At 42.8% G+C, this 21,027-nt stretch overlaps 1 protein-coding gene across 1 annotated transcript; it reads right to left on the reverse strand.

The window, feature by feature from the left end:
- Positions 1–9,766: 9,766 nt before the first annotated feature.
- On the reverse strand, positions 9,767–19,364 carry NDUFA12 (NADH:ubiquinone oxidoreductase subunit A12). Its single transcript, XM_053252056.1, has 4 exons — positions 19,155–19,364; positions 18,027–18,109; positions 16,793–16,880; positions 9,767–10,028 (listed from the first exon to the last, which is right to left on the reverse strand). Exons 1-4 carry the CDS (start codon positions 19,241–19,243, stop codon positions 9,848–9,850), a joined length of 441 nt encoding a protein of 146 aa, XP_053108031.1. The 5' UTR covers positions 19,244–19,364; the 3' UTR covers positions 9,767–9,847.
- Positions 19,365–21,027: the final 1,663 nt, after the last annotated feature.

Genomic DNA, 21,027 nt, shown 5'->3' on the forward strand with positions numbered 1-21,027 from the left:
AGGGGGGTGGTGCATGAGGCATGGACCCCATATTAATTGTTCAGAGCCTGAATCTCATCAGCCACCTCCCTCCTCTATGACCCCTTCCAGAAAGAAGGAAGTGGAGACACCTGCATAGAGCACAGGAAAGAGCTCCTAACTTCACCTAGTTCTCTGCTGCTTCCACCATCATAGGGGCTGTATTATAATATTAGAGACTTTTAAAAAATACATTATTATTATTGGGAGGGGTATGATGATTGAGTTTAATTATCAAAGTGGGGGCTCTGGGCCTTGGCCAGGATATTTGCAGTACCTAGCAATGCTCTTGGACCAAGGCACATGTTTTGCAGGATGTGTGTGGGGACAGAAGTGGGATGGACACCCTAATTTATGAAAAGAGTATTGCTTTGCCTCTTGTTCTGTCTAAACAGGAGGTTCCCTAGATATTTACTGGGACCATCCCTTTTAGAGGTTCAGCCTACATGAAATTCTACCTGCCCCCCCCCCTGCATGGAAGATGGAAACACCCTTCTTGTGGTGAACTCTACTGATACTGTGGCTAGAATATATTCAGTGTTTGCACTGCCAAAATTGTAGGGAACTTAATTTAGCTCTGGATAAAACTGTTTGAGGAAACAGGCTGGAGAAGCTCCATGACCCCATGAAGCCACTACCAGTCAAGCAAGGCTGCTGTGCTGCAAACAGCAGGACTACCTCTATTTTTAAAAGAAGATTTATCTCCTGCCTTTCAGACTATATAATAATGAGTCAACTAAAAGCCATACATTAACAGTTTATCCATGTCTTCAACATTCATAGGAACATAGGAAGCTGCCATATACTGAGTCAGACCATAGATCCATCTAGCGCAGTGTTGTCTACACAGACTGGAAGTGGCTTCTCCAAGGTTGCAGGCAGGAATCTGTCTCAGCCCTTCTTGGATAAACCAGGGAAGGAACTTGGAACCTTCTGCTCTTCCCAAAGCAGCTCCGTCCCCCTGAGGGGAATATCTTACAGTGTTCACACATCAAGTCTCCCATTCATATGCAACCAGGGCAGACCCTGCTTAGCTAATCATGCTTGCTACCACAAGACCAGCTCTCCTCTTGCAAGCAATAAGAAATTCCCTTTCTTATTGCTTGCCACACTTGCAATTTCCATGTACCTGCAGCTTCTTTCTGTGCATGCTGTTCTCTTTTCCCTAAACCAATACAAGGACATTGCAACATGAAACCACTACACAAGCCATAAGGAGAATTCGTGTAATGTAGTAGAAAGGGCATTATTTGGCAGCATTCATGACCCCAAGTTGCATCTCCCTTGCTTATAACATTTATGTTCATGTCCTTGTCCCTTTGTGTTTGGATCAAACTCATCCTGACCTACGTTATCTATAAGAGAGTGGTATTTGAGATGCCATGTGACATAACAAAAGTTTACAAAAGGTCAGAGCATGAGTAAGTGAAATGAGATAGGTTTTACCCATTTGGGCAAGATTCTTCATCTACCTTTTAGGGAGCATATGGAAAATATAGACAGCAGCCCCACAAAAACAGGTTGTAATCTATCTATCTATCTATCTATCTATCTATCTATCTATCTATCTATCTATCTATCTATCTATCTATCTATCTAATTCGTTAAGACGTACCCGTAGCTAATCCCATGCATGGCAGCTCTCACGAGTGTTTGCAAGCGAGGGGAGGGGGAGAGGAAGGCGAGCAGCCAGTGAGAGCAAGTGGTGGCTGGCCTGGCTGCTGGCCGGATGGCGAGAGCAAGTGCTGGACAGCCTGGCCGCCAAGTGAGAACAAACTGGGGCTGAAGGGAGGAGGGGGGGAGAATGAATGGGGGCAGAAGGGAGGAGGGGGGAGAATGAACTAAGGCAGAAGGGGGAGAGAATAGATGAAGGGATGAGGGGGAGACAGGAAGAACTAGGGGTGCAGATGCTCTGAGCCAGGTCAGCTAGTTTAATATATTACTAGCCGACCCCGCACAGAGCATCTGTGCACTCTTTGGGGCCGGCTACCTCTCCCCCCGCACCTTCTGCCCCAGTCTTCTGCTGGCCTATGCTGGGCCCAGGCTGCCAGGCTGAGTGCTGCCGCCGGGGCCAGGCCCGTGATCGCCTCGCCTTGCCTCCGCGGCCGGGCCAGGCCTGCCTCCGCTGCTGGGCCCGCTGCTTCACTACTGCAGCAGGGCCTGCTGCCGCCTCGCCTCCGTGGCCGGGCCCGCCACGGCAACTAATTCTCCTGGGTGCGCCTCAGCCAATCAGGCGCCTCCGCCACCCAGCCAATCAGCTGGGCACCGGGACGCACATCCCAAGGCTTACCCAGGAGAATTAAATATATAGATTCCATTTTTTAAGTTATTTGAATATATTTTGAATCACAGCCTATGATTGTTTTACATTAACAGCTAGAAGGTTAAAATGTTATTGGGCAAAAGAAACCAGAAGGCAATAGACCAGGAGTTCTCCCCATGGAATAGGATTATTAGGATTGTACACCACCTAAAGATTTACATATCAGGCGATATAAAAATATGGACGGTAGGTAGACAGACAGACAGACAGTAAGTAAATTTATTACGGTCCTTAGACCAGTTTAACATTTAAAGATAGATAGATAGATAGATAGATAGATAGATAGATAGATAGATAGATAGATAGATAGATAGATAGATAGATAGATTAGGCAGCTACCTTTAGAAGGACTCACTGCTGACCCCTAAGACCACCTCTGTGCCCATAGCCTTAATGTGGTGGTAGGAGTGGAGTTATTGTCTCAGAGCCCAGCCAGGTAGGTGGTAATGTTCATAAGTTGAATGGTATAAAACGATTAGTACATACAATCATAATTTTTTTTGTTCAACTCTATTGCATTTACATTTTTTGCCCATCTATTCAAGAGCTCCATTGGGCAAAAAGGAAAAAAAAGTATGCAGTTATTCATACCTGGATTACACTGCTTAATTATACAGTGCAATTAAGTGCTTGCAGTGTGCAATAAAGGAAAATTTAGATAGAAAAAAATTAAGCCATTGTTGAGTCTTACACTATTAGTTCAGAAGCACAGTGCATTTGTAAACATTTCATCACAAAGAGCCCATAAAAGGAGAGAACCCTTTTGCAAAATCTCAAATCCCACAAATTAGATATTCAGATATTTAGATGTGCACCTAATTCCTTACAAAAGTCAAGTCAGCTGACCAGAGAACTGGGAATGTGTACTGAAGTCAGCAGAACACCACTTCATGTGCCTGAGTATGATGTGAGCAACACCCAACCATGCCTCAGCATACAGAAAGGACTGAAGAGGCTCAGAGTCAGTTTCCGCTGCAGCCAGTATGCATTAGTTTGGGTTGGAGACAAGAGGAACACCATAACTTGAATTATCTGTAAATGATGTAGTAGAGTTAGGAAAAGAGATAAAGGACCAAGTTTTTTTCTAATGCCTTTCAACTTCATATTCCCTCACTTTTCAGAAATTTTCAGAAATCATTTCAGAAATAATCATTTGAGAAATATGTAGAAATAAGTTGTATATATTTTAAATTTTAATGTAATTGTGAAGTTTAGAGGCCTCTTCCTGCCAGCAGCTTTGTTAGGACTGCTAACTTTTATGACCTTTGGAGTCTGTATGAAAGAAAGATGGTGCATCATGTTGCCTAAGAGCAGGGGAGGAGAGCTGGTCTTGTGGTATCAAGCACAAATTGTCCCCTTTGCTTAGCAGGTTGGGCACTGTAAGATATTTCCCTTGGGGAATGGAGCCACTCTGGGAAGAGCATCTGCATACTTGCATGCAGAAGGTTCCAGGTTCCCTCTCTGGCATCTCCAAGAGAGGGCTGGAAGAGACTCCCGCCTGCAACCCTGGAGAAGCCACTGCCAGTCTAGACAATTCTGAATTAGATGGACCAATATGGTCTGACTCAGTAGAAGGCAACTTCCTATGTTCATGATGCAGAATGCCACAATTCAAAGTTTACACCAGTTGTTCACTAATGGGTCTGTAAAGCAAGTTGCTCTTTATCTGCAATATAGTGATAATTATAGGACTGTTATAAAGATTGATGATGTATGAAGTACTGAGATTACTTGAAACACACTATATAAAAAGTATTGTTAAATGCATCTTTGGTTTTGACAGAATTACAAAGTATCATTCTTTTATCTGGAGCAACAACACTGCATCAACACACAATGAAATATTCTTATGTGATAAATGATACAGCATCACTTCCTAAACTGTACAGCAAAAATGCCTTTTTTCATCCCATTGTCCTCTAAAAGGTTCCAACTGTGCTTTGATTCCACCACCACAGTTCTTTTTCCAGAGCCTTTGATTCACCACATCAAGCATTGATTTTGTTAAAATAATTAAGAAATCATGAGAGAAAGCTAAAGAACAAAATCAATTGTTAGGGGGACATTTTGTTCAATGCTTTACCTTCCCAAAATAGTCCTTGATTACAATGCCGAGCATTTTTGAATCACCAACTGCATTTAGATTAGCAGTTAAAGTTGTATCTGACTCTTGGTAATTGTTTTCATTTTTCACACCAACTTCTAAACTAACAGATCAGCTTCCTTGCTCTCTCTTTCACCAAAGCAGCACTAATTTAATTAATAATTTTATATCTACTAAATTCTTTTCATGAATCAGTTGATACTATTTGATCGAAAATTCAGGTGTTATTTTATTTTCAAACTATCTTTCTTCTATTTCCAATTGCCAGTTCTCAGTACAGTAGCAGACTGTAAATCACTGATTTTAATGGTTCTTAAACTTGCGTGTGGGTGGAGCAATATGAATGATCAAGAATTGCCTGTGGAATGGGAAACATTGGGACCATCAGCCTGTGCCAGTCCTACCAAATAAATCCCAAGGCATGAGAGCATGTTGGTAAAAACCCAGCTAATACAGACATCACTGCTCATAGTCATTCATGTATAATCTTAACTCTTTCCTTTGACTGCACTTATGCAATGTCTGTTGGGTGTATTAGAAACCAACTAAAAATCTGGGCATATAAACTAGGAATTCATACCATTTTAATGGAGAAATAGTGACATTCTCTAAGGTCAACTAAGAACATAATCTTATCACTACCATCTGTGAAATGGCATGAGAACAGAAAGGCATTTCTGTGCTGTTTTACTGCTATGAAGGCTTATCCACTCCTGAGCATCTTCCAGAGGTAATGCAGAAATTTTCTATTAATTCTAGATTTGGGGTTAGATGGTTGTTATGGTATTTAATCTTGTTCAACATATTTAAAAGCCTTACTTGATTATTGCCCACCTAAGCCTTGAAAAGTAACATATATAAATGAATAAAATACATACACTTTATAGGACATTAACATATCCCTTGAATGAACCACTCTCTAACAATGGGAACTGCTTTACTCAAGAAGAAAATAGTCCTGAGCCAATATGATATCTATAAAAATGTTTGTGAAACATTGTGAAATGTTTTTTTCAGTCTCAATATGAAAGTGTTCCATTTGCAGGAAATGTTTTGTTAGGTCCTGTTCACACTAGCTGCTTATCATCTATCAGTGCCCATCTGAAGTTCTTCAATGTGCATCTTTCGAGGAAAAGGTTCGTGTAGATTACTGTGCTTACGTTTACAGGTTTAAAAGCAGGGAAGACTGCATTTCCCAATGTTGATTCTGCTTTTGCTTGCCCAGCTGACTGACATTTGCCCCTCATTTCAGTAGCTGCATTTTATCACATTAGCAGTAACTATTCAGCTATTAAAACAAGTTGTTCTAATAAGAACTAATCTGCCTACTTTCCTTTCACTATCCCTACAACTGTACGTAATTTGGTTCAAATCGGTTAGCCTGTCTGCAAGTTAACCCACCTCAAAAGTTCACGCATCTGCCATCTTGGTTTAGGGTGGATGACATCATCACAAACTACACCATTGTGGTATCCCTGTGTGTCCCTACAGCTGTAGCAAATTTGGTTCAAATTGTTTAGGTGGTTCACAAATTAGCCCACTTGCTCCTCAAAAGTTGATGCGTCTGCCATTTTGAATTGGGGTGGATGACCTCTTCACAAATTACACTGTTGAGGTGTCCCTACAACTATACCCGATTTGGTTCATATTGGTCCAGGCGTTGCAAAATCGATAGTAGGGGACACGGACACAGAGAATGCGACGTGATCTCATAAGGCTACTGGAAAGTAGGCTAAAATAGCATAACAGATGAAAAAATCTTACATTGAGGAAGTACAGTCATCCCTTGCCAACCGTGGTTTTGAGTATATGGGAAATTGTGACAGGTCTTGCCAACCACAACCTATCTGCATTTGGTGAGGGGTTTCAGCAATTTTGCAGGGTTCAGAGGATTGATCTCCTCATTCCTCTTGGTGACCCTTGCTGAACTTACCAATTTTAAATTTATTTGGGGGGGGGCATTAAAAACAATATCAAGGTTCGATCTGCTCATTCTTCTTGGTGATGCATGATTTTTAGCATTTTTTTAATCCCCCTCCTTTATTTTTAGGTCTTTTTGTGGTCATGGTTCCCCTAACCCCATTTCTCATAGACTGTAATGCCTCACCAACCACGAATTTGCCAACAGCAAGGTTTTGCCAGAATGGAACCCTAGCAGTTGGCAAGGGATGACTGTAGTCATAGGGGAAAAGAAAATGTGCACACAAATCAGGGAGTTATTCGCACATGGCTTCATGCTGCAGGGTAAATGTTGAGAAAAGACACTTGGAATTACACTTGTGGCATTGAGGGAAGCAGCCCTTCCTCCCTGCTTACAGGTTTTGTTTTGGTGCAAGTTCACATTGCATGCCTTCATATTTTCCTTCTAGCTGGGTGTGGAGGAGGGGAGATTTCTAAAGAGCTATATCTGCATTTCTAAAGAGGGTGTCCCTCTTATCATGCTAATGATTCTACCTTGGTGCCACTCCCTGTTTGCTCCAGTGTTTTCAGAAAAAGCAGCTTTAAACCAGCATTTGAAAAACCCAGAAATACATTGAGATAAGCTAGAATTCACAAGAGAAAGCCTGATTTGTGCGTGGAGTGCTTCCAAGGATCACGAAGGGACTTTGGGGTACGTTTGGCTGGTGTGTGAACACACAGAGGCTCTTCCGAAGAAGATTTGGGGTAACAGCCCTGTCTGTAAAGCCTCCAGTGACCCTGAGGTGTAGATATTGCACTACTGTATTTCACTCTGCCAATCCTCCGAGTTTATGATTTAGATCAAAGGATATTATTTTTTTAGATAGCATATCTTCAAAAAAATATTTTATTGCTTCCTTTAAACCTGATGCTTTGATGGAACAATCCTACAGTAGATTTTAGAAGTTAACTGGTGTGACTTTAAGCTACTGCCGTGGGGGCGTGAATTGCCTTATTCAGATCACACAACATTTGTTATCACAAACTAGAGAGGAGAACCAGCTATAAAGCTTCAGTCACTATTATACTCAGAGTTCTTCATAACAAATGTACACATATCAAATTATCTACAATGATGAAAGCCTTGCCAATATTCCTGGGGAAAATTGAATTAAATAGTGCCAGATACTAACAAGAATATACATACATATACAAATCCAGTCATATACAAATCCAGTCACCATGAAAACAGATTTAGAGGTCTGTATAATAGGGTATTACCAGAATTATAAATTCTGATTTATAGCATGCAGTCCGAGGAATTTCTGGTGCACTTCTGGTTTCCTTTTTGATGTCATTTTGAAATCCCTATACACACTTAAAATGGGGTTTTTAAGAAGAAGCCTGTGACCCTGAAAGCTCTTCTGTGCTCCAAATAAATGCTATTTAGTACAGAACACACCTCATAACATACGCAAATATAACACACATCTGTTTCCAAAGAGCTAAGGACAACAAATCATTTCCTTGCAAATTAACATTAATGCAATTGGCCTTTGTTAAGCTGTCTTCAGCAGTAATGGCAGCTGTCTGCTCCAACTGTCGGTCCTCAGGGAATGAGCACTTGATTTAAAAGGTGCTTCTATTTGGTGCTGCCAGCGATTAACGACTTCCCGACTGCCCTTCAGGCTATAAGAAGAAATTTTCTCCCTAGGTGTGAAAGGAGTCAGGTTAAGGAAACTTGGTTAACAACCAGTTACCAGCTTCATGAAACAGGAATTGGCCATAAGTTAAAGGCCAGTTTGAACATTCACCCTCCCTCCCAGTAGTAGTAGTAACCACAGTACTACTGGTAGTAACTGTAAGGCCCAAGATGTAAGGCAGTAAGGCCTCAGAAGGCTTCATTGCACCCTGCTGTATCCTTGGAAGGTAAAAAATTGAACTAGTCCTTGCTGTTAAGCATTTAAATACTTCTGTATTGGGGAGGACAAAGCCAGGAATAACTTAGGGTAAACTATTAACAAGAGCAGTTTGACTAACAGGACAAGTTAACAAGAGAGGTGGTGGTCTGTGCTTCACTGAAGGTCTTCAAGCAAAGTCTGGACACCTATTTTTTGGGATGCGGGATTTCCTCTGAAATGTCTATCAAGCAGCGAGGATTGGATCAGATAGCCTATAAGGTGTTGGGGATGTGCATGGAACCGCAGCTGGGCGGTTCAAAGGCGGCAGGGGTGTCGCTTTAAGGGTGGGGGAGGGTGCACTTACCCATCCCGCCACTTCTCCCCCACTGGCACTCGTTGCTGTTAAAAGCCTTCAGGGCAGCAGCGTACCTCCCTACCACCCCATTTCCCTCCTCGGCCGGAAATACCAGGTGCGCATATGGCAGATCGGTGAGTGCGCACATGCGCCCAGTACTTCTGGCCGAAGAGGGCAACAGGGAGGTATGCTGCCGCCTTGAAGGCTTTTAACAGCAATGAGTGCCGGCGGGGGGAAAGCAGCGGGAGGGGGAAATGCACCCTTCACCACCCTTATAGTGGCACCCCCTCGTCGAACTTCGAACCAGCCCCGTGTTAGAACCTGTTCGGAGGCCTGTAAAAGGGCCTCCAACCAGGTTCGTGCACATCCCTATAAATTGTGCCATCCTCCTCAGTCTATGGTTTTATATACAGTCTGAACAATTGCCATCATTGCAGTACAGAAACACATGGAGCCACACTTAACTCAAAGCAGTAAAGAGTTAATTCAGATATAATATTGGGATTGTTCGTCTTGTTGATAATTCTGATACAAAATTATTACAGCTGAGCTGGTCTGGCAATAGTAACATTATATTAGAATGTGCTTAGAACAGGGCTGCTCGTTGGCCTACAATGCCCATAATCCTTGGCTATTGGCCGCTGGGGATTATGTGAGTTGTAGTCCAAAAACAGCCTAAATTGAGCAGGCCTGGTTTAGAACATCACAGCAAATATATATTAAAAAGCTGACCACTTACATCTTCAGTTGTTTCCTCTTCTAGAGATATCTCATCGTTAATTTGCAGCAGTTTGCAATGCTCTGCTGCATTTTCATCATAGTATACAGCGTTAAAACATTCCCAAACACCATGATATCAAGAAATGAGTAGTATTAGGAAGAGCAGCACAATTCAATCTCAAGAAGAAAGCAGTCATTCAGAAATAAAATGTGTAAGCTTTCAATACTTACCATCAATACTGATGGTATAGATTATAGGCCATTACTGCCTTAATATTGTTTAGATGAAATAAGTGCTCAGAACTAGATTGTTTAGAAAACTCCTTCAAAGGAAAATTTCAGAAACATTATCCCATAGCCTATTGCATATTCTTCAGTAAGCCATCTTATTAAGCCATTTGCCACTCATTACTTCTTTTTCATCAATATTTCTCTTTTCAGAAGGCTTATGATGAAACACTTTTATTAAATACAGAAAATACAGTTCATAATATACATTCAATTTTTGGTAAATCAACATGTTCTTTTCACTTGCTAGGTGTAGAAGGTGGGACCCACTCCTGTATCTTCTTACGGGTGGTAGAATATGGTACATATTGTCCAGGAGTACCACTTAGATTGAATTTATGGTTCTCCCAAATGAATTTACGAGCCACTGGTGGATGCGTAGTCGGGGGTTCCTCTGTCATGCAGTGCAGCCAACGATGCCTAAAAAAACCAAAACATTACTGATAAAGAAGTTGACCTAACAGTCCCTTTAAATAAAATATTTAACAATATTTAATCCATACACACCTGCATACACAGGTTCAAAAGCAAAAATTACATGATATGAAACATTAGCTGGGTTCAGATGCAACACAAAACCAGAGTTAAATGGGGCGGAGGCTGGAACTCCAGTAAGTCCAAATTCATGCAACTGCAGTTTCGTGCTGAAAGCGGCTTGCAGTTTGCCTTGTCAAGCCCCTGCTTACTGGGCAAAGAGGCACCTTTTAACGTGGTGATTCTCTTTATTTAGCAGGGGGAGAGTAACTGGCCCTATCCACCCCCAGCACAGGACCTCCAGTGACTGTTGCTGGTGTCTATCTTATGGTTCTTTTAGATTGTGAGCCCTTTGGGGACAGGGATCCATCTTATTTATTTATTATTTCTTGTGTAAACCACCCTGAGCCATTTTTGGAAGGGCGGTATAGAAATCGAATAAATAAATAAACTCCAATTTGAAACTTTGGTTTGCACAAAGGTTTGGTGCTGAGATCTCCGGTTTGGCAGCCAAAGCTATACATCTGAACTATAACCACGGTGTCATGACCATTTTGGAACTACAATCATAGAGGTGGTGGTGCAGATGTGCCCAGGATTGTGCCTGCTCCATGCCTGTAGAGCTTCTTGCTGGCTACCTCTCTGAGCACCAGACCCGCCCCTTCTGTCACCTAGCCAGTTGCCTAGCAACAGACACACAGCCACATCGCATCCCTGGCTTGTCAGACTGTCAAGAGGCAGAGTCACATAGGGGCATTCCCTCTTCCCACTGTCACTCACTCATGGCACCTGGCAAGCAGAAGAAAAAACAGATGGGATAACAGGACGGGCACTAAGTGCCTTGCTCCCCGAAAAAGAAGCGACAATGATGTATGTTCACAAGCAACATTAGCAGGCCACAGTGCTGGGGGTGGAACAAATGGTGGGGGGGGGGAACCAATGGGCTTGTGCCCTGAAACGGCAACCCTGCTATCCTGGGGTCACTGGAAATTGGGGTTCCCCTCTCCCACAAATCCTCACACCAGTAAATCTGCATACAGTGCGATGCTGAAACAAACCTGGTAATTTTGAATTGGTTTAAAGATACATCCACATACCTAGTGTTTCCCCCAATCCACACATGCGGCCAGGCTGGGAGCATTAAAATCCTCTTTGAGTGTGTGTTCAGAAGGAAGGTGGTGGTGTTTTTTTGCAGTGTTTAAGTTCTATGTTTTGCCATGGAGAGTTGGGAGCCTCACACAAGCAGGGGCCCTTTTTGATGGATTAACTCAACTCATGAGCATGCAGCCCAAAGGGAGACCTAGAGCTAATATCCCATGGTCTTCCCCAGTAGACTGGCCCTCTCATGACAGGGACAGCCCAACATCAGCAGGGCACCCTATCACAGCACCAGGAGAGGAACATCCGACATGACGGGCACCAAGTGATATGCTCCCCGAGAATGAAGCAGCAATGATGTATGTTCACAAGCACAGACACTGCAGGTGGAAATGGGAGCAGGGCACCCCCATCACAGTGTTGGGAGGGGAGCAAATGGCTGAAGGGGTGCCCAGGGTTGGGTTTAAAAGGCAGCCCCAAGCAGGGATTCTAGAGCAATTTTCCCCACAGAAAGGTTGGGGAAGGGGGGCCCAGCTGCTTCCCCTTGGAGGATTTGCACTCCCTAGGTTTACTCATGAGCAGGGCTGGTCACCAGGGTCAGTAGTGCTCCAGTCAAAGGAGAGTGCACAGAATATGCCAACCCAGGGTGAACTGTGCTCGCTCAAGAGAGTGCCAGGCTATGGGGACACCCCCTCACAACTCAAGAGAAAAATCACCTGTGGGGAACAAGGTGGGGGTGCAAATTAGTAATTACTAATAATACACAAAGATGAAACAATCCCTTCTCCCATGGACTACTCCCTCACGAGAGTGACAGGCCACTGGAGCTCTAAACTGAGCCGGTTGCTCTATGGAGAGAAGCTGCGGGGATGAGTCTCTCCCTCTCTTCGTGATTGCGGGCCAAGTACCTGTCAAAGCGTGCCCCCTGCTAGCCCATCCACCCATGTGGAAATGTGCACCCTTATTTGTGCCCCCAAACAGCAACCCTGCTTTCCTAGAGTCACTGGAGACCGGGGCTCCCTTGTCCTGTGATTCCCCACACCAGCAGATCTGTATATGGCACAATGCTAGGCTGGACCCAGGAAATTTGAATAGGTTTAAAGGTCTGTCCCAGAACCCAGTGTTTCTCCTGTCCATGCATGTGGCCAGCCTATGGCACATGGAGCATCCAAATCTCCTTTTCATGCATGCAAGTCTTCATAGGGAAGGGTCTCCCCTCCCCCAGATATTCTGTTCTGTCTTTTACCATGGAGAGTTTTGGGGCCCCTACAAGCTGTGCCCCCTTCGGTGGGTTAACTCAACCCATGACCACACAGTTCGAAGAGAGACCTAGGGCTCACCTGCTGTGGTCTTCCCTAGTAGACAGGCCTTCTTATCAGAGGGCAAGCCACCAGTGGAGCTTGAGTTCAGTTTGGTCTGCATGGACTGCTTTGCTGGGCTAATCTCTCACAAGAGCATCCTAGGTCATGGCGGGGCAGACCCCCCAGGATCTTTTGCCCCCCCCAATCAATCAATCATCTTTATTATGGTCCAAGACCAGCACAAGATAGAACAGTAGAGTAGAGTTCAAAAATAATAAAATAATAAACACAAATTATGGAACCATAAAACTATATTACTTTAAAATTACTACTTTAATAGTACAAAGCTATATTATAATACTATAAGATGCTATCCTTAGAAAAGCGGGTAGCTATGAGATTATTAAACAGTTGTATTAGAAAAATTATGAACGTATAAAATGCAAAATATATAGGATGCAAAAAGCATTGGCTAAAATGGGATATATAAAATAAAGCACCTAAATAGGAACACTATTCGTGAAGGACAGGTCTTCATCCGAAAGCAGGAACCAGGTGTAGATATGATTTGGGTGGTCAGGGTACTTGTGAAGTAGTAGAAATATAAGCTTGGCCTGAATGTCTCTGTAAAGGGGGCTAAAGAAGATTACTTGTTCTGTGGTTTCTACCTCCCCAGTGTCACAGGGTCAGAGTCTCTCTGCAAACGGGATCAAACAGAAACATAGTTTTGAGTTGGCCAATTATTTGACCACCTTGGATGTGCCTAAATACTGAAGGGCCTTTCCCAGAGCCTGCTTCAATGCCCTTCCATTGGTACTTTTAAAGGGCAGGTACAAAAATATCCTTTTTGTGGAACATACTTGTCTTTGTGGCTCCGGTGCTGTTGAAACCATTGGTCATGTTCTTCTTTATTGTCCCTTTTATAGCGAACTGTGTATTAGCAAGTATTTCACTTGTGCTAAAACACTTTCCAGGTCATTCAAAGGAATTTTATGTTTCATTTATTTTAAATGATAAACAAACAGATATTACATGTAAGGTAGCCAAATTTGTCATCTTGTAGATCCCACCAAGAAATTGTATCACCTTTATAATATTTTAGTGATGCATCCAGGAGTAGCTGTTAAGGTAGTATATAATCGTATATTATTTTATGTATTAGTTGCTTTTCTTCTGTTGGTCTGCGACTGTATTTAAGGCTGATTGATTGATCGATCAACATCAGCAAATCACCCTATCTGCAGTTGATATAGTTAAGCGTAATGGAAGAGGAAAGAAAAAAGTCAGAAGTAAACCTAAATCAAAAGGGGGAAAAGATCTATTACATTTATATAAAATTACTACTGCAGTGCACTTGAGGACTTGATATTTGTAGGCTACATTGAGTATTTATACTGTTTGGCAGTGAATCTGGAGATAACATTGCATGGAAATATAGAAGATTGTTACAGGGTTTGGGATAATTAACCTACATTTAAATTCTGCTTTGTTCAGAATCACGTCTGGGTAGGAAACACACATTCACAACTTGTGTTAAGTCTCCACAAATGTATATTTTGCAAAAAATCTGAGCATGCAATCCTTGTTAACGTCTGTATAGATTACAGGGATCTAATGTGCTATGTACCACTGGGACTGAGAGCATTCTTCTATTGGATCTCATCGAAAGATTCCAGGAATCTTATTTATTTATCATATTTTTACACCACCCAAAACTTATGTCTCTGGGTGGTTTACAACAAGATTAAAAGTAAAACATTAATTAAAAAAAAGAACAGAAAAGTTAAAAGCAAGAAATTTAAAATACAATTTAAAATTTTAAAACAATATTCTAAAAACAACATTAAAACAATCAAAACAATATCAGTTAAAAGTCTGGGTGAAGAAATGCATCTTTTTAAAAGATGTCAGAGATGGGGAGGCTCTTATTTCACTAGGGAGCACATTCCAAAGCCTTGGGGCAGCAACGGAGAAGGCCCGTCTCTGAGTAGCCACCAGACAAGCTGGTGGCAAATGCAGACGGACCTCTCCTGATGATCTCAATGGGCGGTGGGGTTCATAACGAAGAAGACGTTCTCTTTAAAACCCAGGGCCCAAGCTGTTTAGGGCTTTATAGGTTATGACCAACACCTTGTATCTTGCCATGCATATTCTCCTTTTTGAATCTCAATATTCTCCAGAGTCATACGCGTAGAAGCACTAAGAGGCCCATGAAGCAAAAAGGACAAGTATAATACCAATTACTGTGACAGCTAGGAGACAGGGAGTATTTAGATGAGGTTCTCATTAATGAAAAGGGTTCTGTCTACCTGTATCAATTTTCTTCTATTTCCTTTAATTTATATCATAAGGCTGCAGAACAATAGCCACTTCATTTTAAATGTGCATAAGAGTTATAGAACTAGAAGTTATTAATAAACCTGAATGCTTGATGAGGACAAAGTTTGATTGTGGAAGCAACCATGCACATGAACAGCCTCTCAAAGTGTAGTTAAATGTCTGTCACATTTTATGCTAAAACACAGTGTCCACTGCAGTAATCCACAGATGAAGACCCCAAGCAGAACTGGAAGTGAATTAAGGCTCATGGACAGAATGCCAGATAGGTATTTCATTTTGCTTCTGAGTTTCCCTCTAGATACCACCACCAACAGCACACATTAGCTCTCCCTCCTCTCATTTAAAGAGAAATTTCAGTTACTACTAAAATAGGGGACTTCAATTTACATCTCCTTGTCATGTATTTCTACGCTCCACATTATTGGTTGCTACCGGAGTAGGCAGTGAGAAATGCGATGTAATATCATGCCTTTCCCTAACTAGGTGATATAGCAAAAAGAGGAGGCACAACTTCTGTTTTCAGTAACAAACATGCATTTACTGAGATTCCTAGACTGAGACTGACACTTGCCTATCCAATGTAGGCCTTTCTCCTTTCAGACATAACTGCAGTGTCTGTTCTATCCTGGAAACAGTGAAGTATGTTTCTGGCAGAAGATTCGTGTCATAGATAAATGCAATTCTAGACTAATCTGGCCTTCCTGCTTGACATGAGAGGAGCCATTTGTGTGCCAGAGCCACTTGGAAGCTGGAAATAACAACCTTTGTGCATATCAAGGCCTTACATGCCATTGGTAAGATACCAGTCTGACCGTAATGAGAAGAACACAAATAACCAAAACAAGATTTCTGTCTCCACTCAGAGCAACATTTCAAGGACTGAGAAATATAAACTAAACGGACTGTTTTGAATTAGGAGGGGCAGGTGGAGTGAAAGTTCTCCATTTAAGTGCTCCAGAGCAGACACAGAAGGAACTTTTAATCATGACCTGACCAGGTAGTCAGTCAGACAGCCTACGTCTGGCTGAGAAAATTGACTTTTAAAGATACTTTTGAATAAGCAGGGTGGTCTGGTTACCTGTTTTAAGATGGGGCTGGTTTCTTTTGAGACTAGGAACAGTTTTGAACTGTATTTTATCTTTTTAAGAATGCTTTTTGAGATGCCAGAAGAGCTAAAGAACTATAATTTGTATACAAGCCAGAGCCAGCCTTTTGAGGCCAAAACACTGTTTCAAGTATCTTTTCAGACTAGGAGAGAGAGGGGCTTTTTCCAAGCCTTGATTGTTTATTGATTATTACTGATTGTATATTTTCAAATATGTTTTAATTTAAGCATTTCTTTTAATGAAAGCCTTTTGTGATGGCAAGTTATTATTTTGATGCAAGCCTTTTAATGTAAACTTCTTTTCCAAGAATAGTCTTTTATACCAAACTTCTGTATTATAATGTTTATATTAAATTTTGTTAAGACAATAAAAGCTATGTAGAAAGGAGAGAAACAACGCATGCCTATATGTCAAACAATACCTTGGCAGCGTTCAAAATATGTTTGTTTAGCAACAAGGGAGTTTTGGACGGGGGGAAATCAAGTAGGGATGTGCAAAACTGGTTTGATAGTGAACCAGACCACTGTGAACCAGGCTGGTTCGAACGGTTCAATCGCGAACTCTTTTGAACCAGTTCATCAAACCGATTGGCACAGCCGATCCATTCGATTGAACCAGTTCACATACCTGCAGTTCGGTCTGAATTCAGATTGAACTGCGCCAAACGGTCCATGTACACCCCTAAAAACAAGTTCCTGACAAGTTACACGGAAGAATCTTCGAAGATGATATACCATTAACAGTTTTGCATTTTCATTTCTTTGCTTTTGCAAAGTCCCAGTTTATTTGTTTTGAGGGTAACTGATTCACAGTGTTTATGCAACATACAAACACATAAATATATGTGTTAAGTTAGTGTATTTACCATTCAGGTGGCACCATGCTTCCATCCACGTTCCAGAATGTGTCCTTTCCATTCATTTCCTCAGTATATATGACCCATCTGTGACGACCTTTAAATTTAAAAAGAATTCTGTATTTAAAATGTATCTGATTGAAGATGAAATGTGGATGCATGCCATTTTATTAATTATAAATTTGGCCTCTTGCCCCCAATTCAAATTTTGTGAAATCAAAATAGCAACATGCTATTTAACAGCCCTGCTTTCAACAATATTAGGGCATTTTAACATACATTTTCAACATATAGTCTTTATACTTGAGTATTCTTTGAATGAGGATCATTTTTATTGGCATATGACCAGCTTCCAAATAAATTAGTCCTAATAGTATTAATTGGAGGCACATATATATTACAAGTGGATGACAGGCCAAGATCATTTTCAAAACTCCAGAAATATACAATACATTTGTATTCCAGAGTTCAGACAATACACTGTGTGTTTTCTGCTGGATCAAAAACTGATGGAAATGAAACTTGAGAATTAAGAGTCCTGAACACAATCAGGAGATTCTCAAGTTTCGTTTCCATCAATTTGTATTTTCACACGCAAATCTCATAACCACCACATTATCAGCCCATGCAACCCTGTGACAAGTATAGCCTTTCATTTCTATAACTAGAGTTTGATTTCACTAAATAGTCTAAGGGTTAAGCAAGGGATTAAAAGAAGGTTGATCTACTACTTAGCTGAATAAATGAGTCAGCTACAACTGTGATAGCAATTGTGAGCCACCCAGAGAAAAATTTGTTATGGGTTGGCTAACAAAGTTCATTTATTAATTATCATTATTATAATTAAGATGGACATCACACACCCTACTAGCCAATCCCAAACCCCGAATGTAAATCTGGAGACTTCCTTTTTTCACATCTCTATATCTGAACAAGAAGGTGGAGGAGCAGTGAGGTGTTGTGGACGTAAGGTAAAGGTAAAGTGTGCAGTCGAGTCGATTTCGACTCCTGGTGCCCACAGAGCCCTGTGGTTTTCTTTGGTAGTCTACAGGAGGGGTTTACCATTGCCTCCTCCCACACAGTATGAGATGATGCCTTTCACCCTTCTCCTTGACAAGAAACCTAATTAGGTGGTGACCTCATATAAGAGGACACATTTTTCTCTCTCTTTTTGTTTTCAAAGAGGCTAGGTTAACATATTTACTAGAATAAGCAGTTCAATTACTCAAGTATACATACTCACCAAAAAAGTATCTTTTGTCTTCATAGTATTTGTTTCCATATTTATCAACGCCTACTAGTTCACCAGTCTTCAAATCATTGACCCTGCAAGTTCCCAAGACACATAGCAGTAATTTTAACTGACAATTATCCTACCAGATTAAACCACTAGACAAAAAGCTCTGACACAATCTACCTTACAGGGTATTGGTTTAGGTAAAAAAAAAACCATACATACTAATATCTCCAACTTAGACACACTTGAAAATAGGCCCTCATGAAGAACTTATTTCTCAATAACCAATTCACAATTTGAAAGACAAGGGCATTTTCACACTGACAATCCAGTGTGTATGTGTTTACTCAGATCTTGCAAAGCTAGTCTAAAATACTGTACATAACAGTCTGTAACAATATAAAAGTTCGGCTAAAACCCCCCAAGAACTCCCAACCAATCCAGCCACATCATCCCAGGAAAATAGAGATTATTTTTTTCCTAGCCTTATTTTTATTGAGACAATTTCCACATAAAACTTTATCTTGGAAAGAACCTCCAAGATGGCTAAAAGTGGCAGTACTGTATAAAACACAGAACCAATACAAATGCCATCAGTACAAAACCAAACTCCCCACACCCTTACAATCATAACACAGAACTTTATTCATACTCTATTCAAGCAAGCTGCTTCAGCCCACGGTGACAGCAGCAGGGTGGGCTTCCCAAAATCTGTTCCACAGTTCAGATCTGAGAATAGTTTCCCTATTCTCTCTCCCACAGCAGCAATCTCATATCTGCCAACAGGTCCCTATTTCCCCATTCAGGTGAACGGGAAAACAGGGACCTGTTGGGGTATCCAACCTTGGGAACTTCGCTCCCTTTGAAAGCACAATGGATCCCGACTCCATTCCTTTCCTCAGGGAGAAGCCTGATCGCTCACCGCTTGCCATTTTCTCACTCCCTCCGAGCATTCAGAAAACCCCTCAGGGTGAAAGGATCCGGTGTGCGGGTACTGAGAAAGGCCCACTCACTTGACCGAGAGAACAACCAAGCGTCCTCCCGTCCCACCACCAAGGTGACCCCTCATGCAGAGACAGCCCCCAATCTCCCGGCTTTCCAGGGCGGGGGGGGGAGAGGAGCGCCTTCCGTTACCTGAGCAACCGCACCACAGCCCCGCGAATGCCGCCATGACCCCCGAGCTGCTGCAGCGCCCTCTTCGCCACCTGCACATACTCCGCCATCTTTCCTGGGCCCGACGAGGGAGCCTCCTCTGTTCTGAGCCGCAGGGCGACTGCGCAGCTGCGGCAACCCGGTCGGCCGCTCAAGGCTCCTCCTCCTCCTTCCTCGGCTCCGGCTGTCTGACGGTCAGTCACCCCAAGATAAACATGCGCAGACGAAGGGAAGGAAGCCCCCGAAGAAAGGCTGGCCGGTGACTGGCAGCTCGAGGGGCTGGCCTCAGCCTGTGCCTGCTCCTCGGGATTCCTCTTCAGGGTGAGTGTTGGGGCCGCCAACTCTGACGGGAGGGATTCCTGGAGTTTTTATTCCCACTTTCACTTTCTCCTCCCACCATGAGGACAAGCCTGTAACACCTCCAGGGTTGCTTTCAAGAGTCTCCTGATTGATGCCAGTTCCTTGGAGACTCCAGGTCGGTCCTGGAGGGCTGGCAATCCTGCTGGATAATAAACAACACAAGACGCGGGAAAGGTTTCCGAGTATGCCATTCTAGGGGCCATGTGACAGTTTCCAGACTGTTTGGTGGCATTGTGGTTAGCCCAAGCGGTTCCCCGCTTCCCCTCAGCGAATAAGACGCTTCTGGGCCGGGGAAGCCAACCAGCAGGACGCAAAGGCTGCCGCTTCCCAGCAAATAATATTCCGGTCATGCTGGGCTGATTCAGATGAGACGCACCGGCCATCACGTGAGAAGAAGCACACGCGTGCACATGCCTTCCTCCCAGTGGACTGAGTTCCCTGCAGAGTCACGCGGGGGCGGGGGTGGAGGGGGGGGAGACCTTCCCTCTAAAAAGGTAAAGTGTGCTGTCGAGTCGGTGTCGACTCCTGGCGCCCATGGAGCCCTGTGGTTGTCTTTGGTAGAATACGGGGGGGGGTTACCATTGCCTCCTCCCACGCAGTGTGAGATGATGCCTTTCAGCATCTTCCTATATCTCTGCTGCCCGATATTGGTGTTTCCCATAGTCGGGAAACATACCAGTGGGGATTTGAACTGGCAACCTCATGCTTGCTAATCAAGTCATTTCCCCACTGGGCCTGACTCTAAAAACGCAATGTAAATACTGAATTCAAGGCAGCAGTATTTAAACTGCAAAAGAAGTCTAGGGGCGGCAGTTCAGATATTTTGCCTCCCAGGTGACTATGGGAGAACCCAACGATTTGTAACACAGGTGAGTACACGCTCCTCCTCACATGACCACTGGCATGTATTGTTCAAACTGCCCAGTCTCTAAATTTTGTTGGGCTGGTTCAAATGATCAGGGCCCCAACACACAAAGAGCAGTGGGGAGGTGCTGAAACCCTTTGGGTTTTGGTGCACGTGTTCTCCAGACAGCCCCCATGAGTGACTGAAGGACGTCTTGACAGAGCATCAGGATTCCCTTCAGCAACGGTGAGGCAGAGCTCTTTACATATCTTCGCCCTTTGTGTGTTGGGCCTTATTTGAACCGGACCATTCTGTTTCTCTGTCATGACTTTTGATTTATCCTCCATGAATTTGTCTAATTTTCATTTAAAGCTAGTAAGTTCCATAAATTGATTGCACTTTGTGTAGAAAAAGTAGTTTTTAGAATCTGCCTTGTATTTATTGCCAGTCAACTTCATTGGGTGACCTCCACAAACAGAGCCAATTCCAGTATCCTGGGCAAGGAGTGCCTTTGCCTGCCTCCCCCCTGCCCCATGGTTACTATATGTAACTGACTCCAAGTCTAGGTCCCCCCCGCAAGTTTTTTGATGGTAGAAATTAAGGGGTCATCTTAAATTCAGCGTGCTGTTCCTTGGCAGATCTTTCCCATTT

The sequence above is a fragment of the Hemicordylus capensis genome, chromosome 5, assembly GCF_027244095.1.
Source record: "Hemicordylus capensis ecotype Gifberg chromosome 5, rHemCap1.1.pri, whole genome shotgun sequence".
In the NCBI taxonomy this organism is placed as follows: Eukaryota; Metazoa; Chordata; class Lepidosauria; order Squamata; family Cordylidae; genus Hemicordylus; species Hemicordylus capensis.

What these genes read in the sequence shown, in the direction of transcription:
- NDUFA12 (XM_053252056.1), bottom strand. Translation starts at nt 19,243, where the DNA reads ATGGCGGAGTATGTGCAGGTGGCGAAGAGGGCGCTGCAGCAGCTCGGG. An exon ending in GCTGTGGTGCGGTTGCTCAG is followed by an intron (nt 18,110 to 19,154) that starts GTAACGGAAGGC and finishes GGGAACTTGCAG; the next exon opens with GGTCAATGATTTGAAGACTG. An exon ending in AGACAAAAGATACTTTTTTG is followed by an intron (nt 16,881 to 18,026) that starts GTGAGTATGTAT and finishes TTAAATTTAAAG; the next exon opens with GTCGTCACAGATGGGTCATA.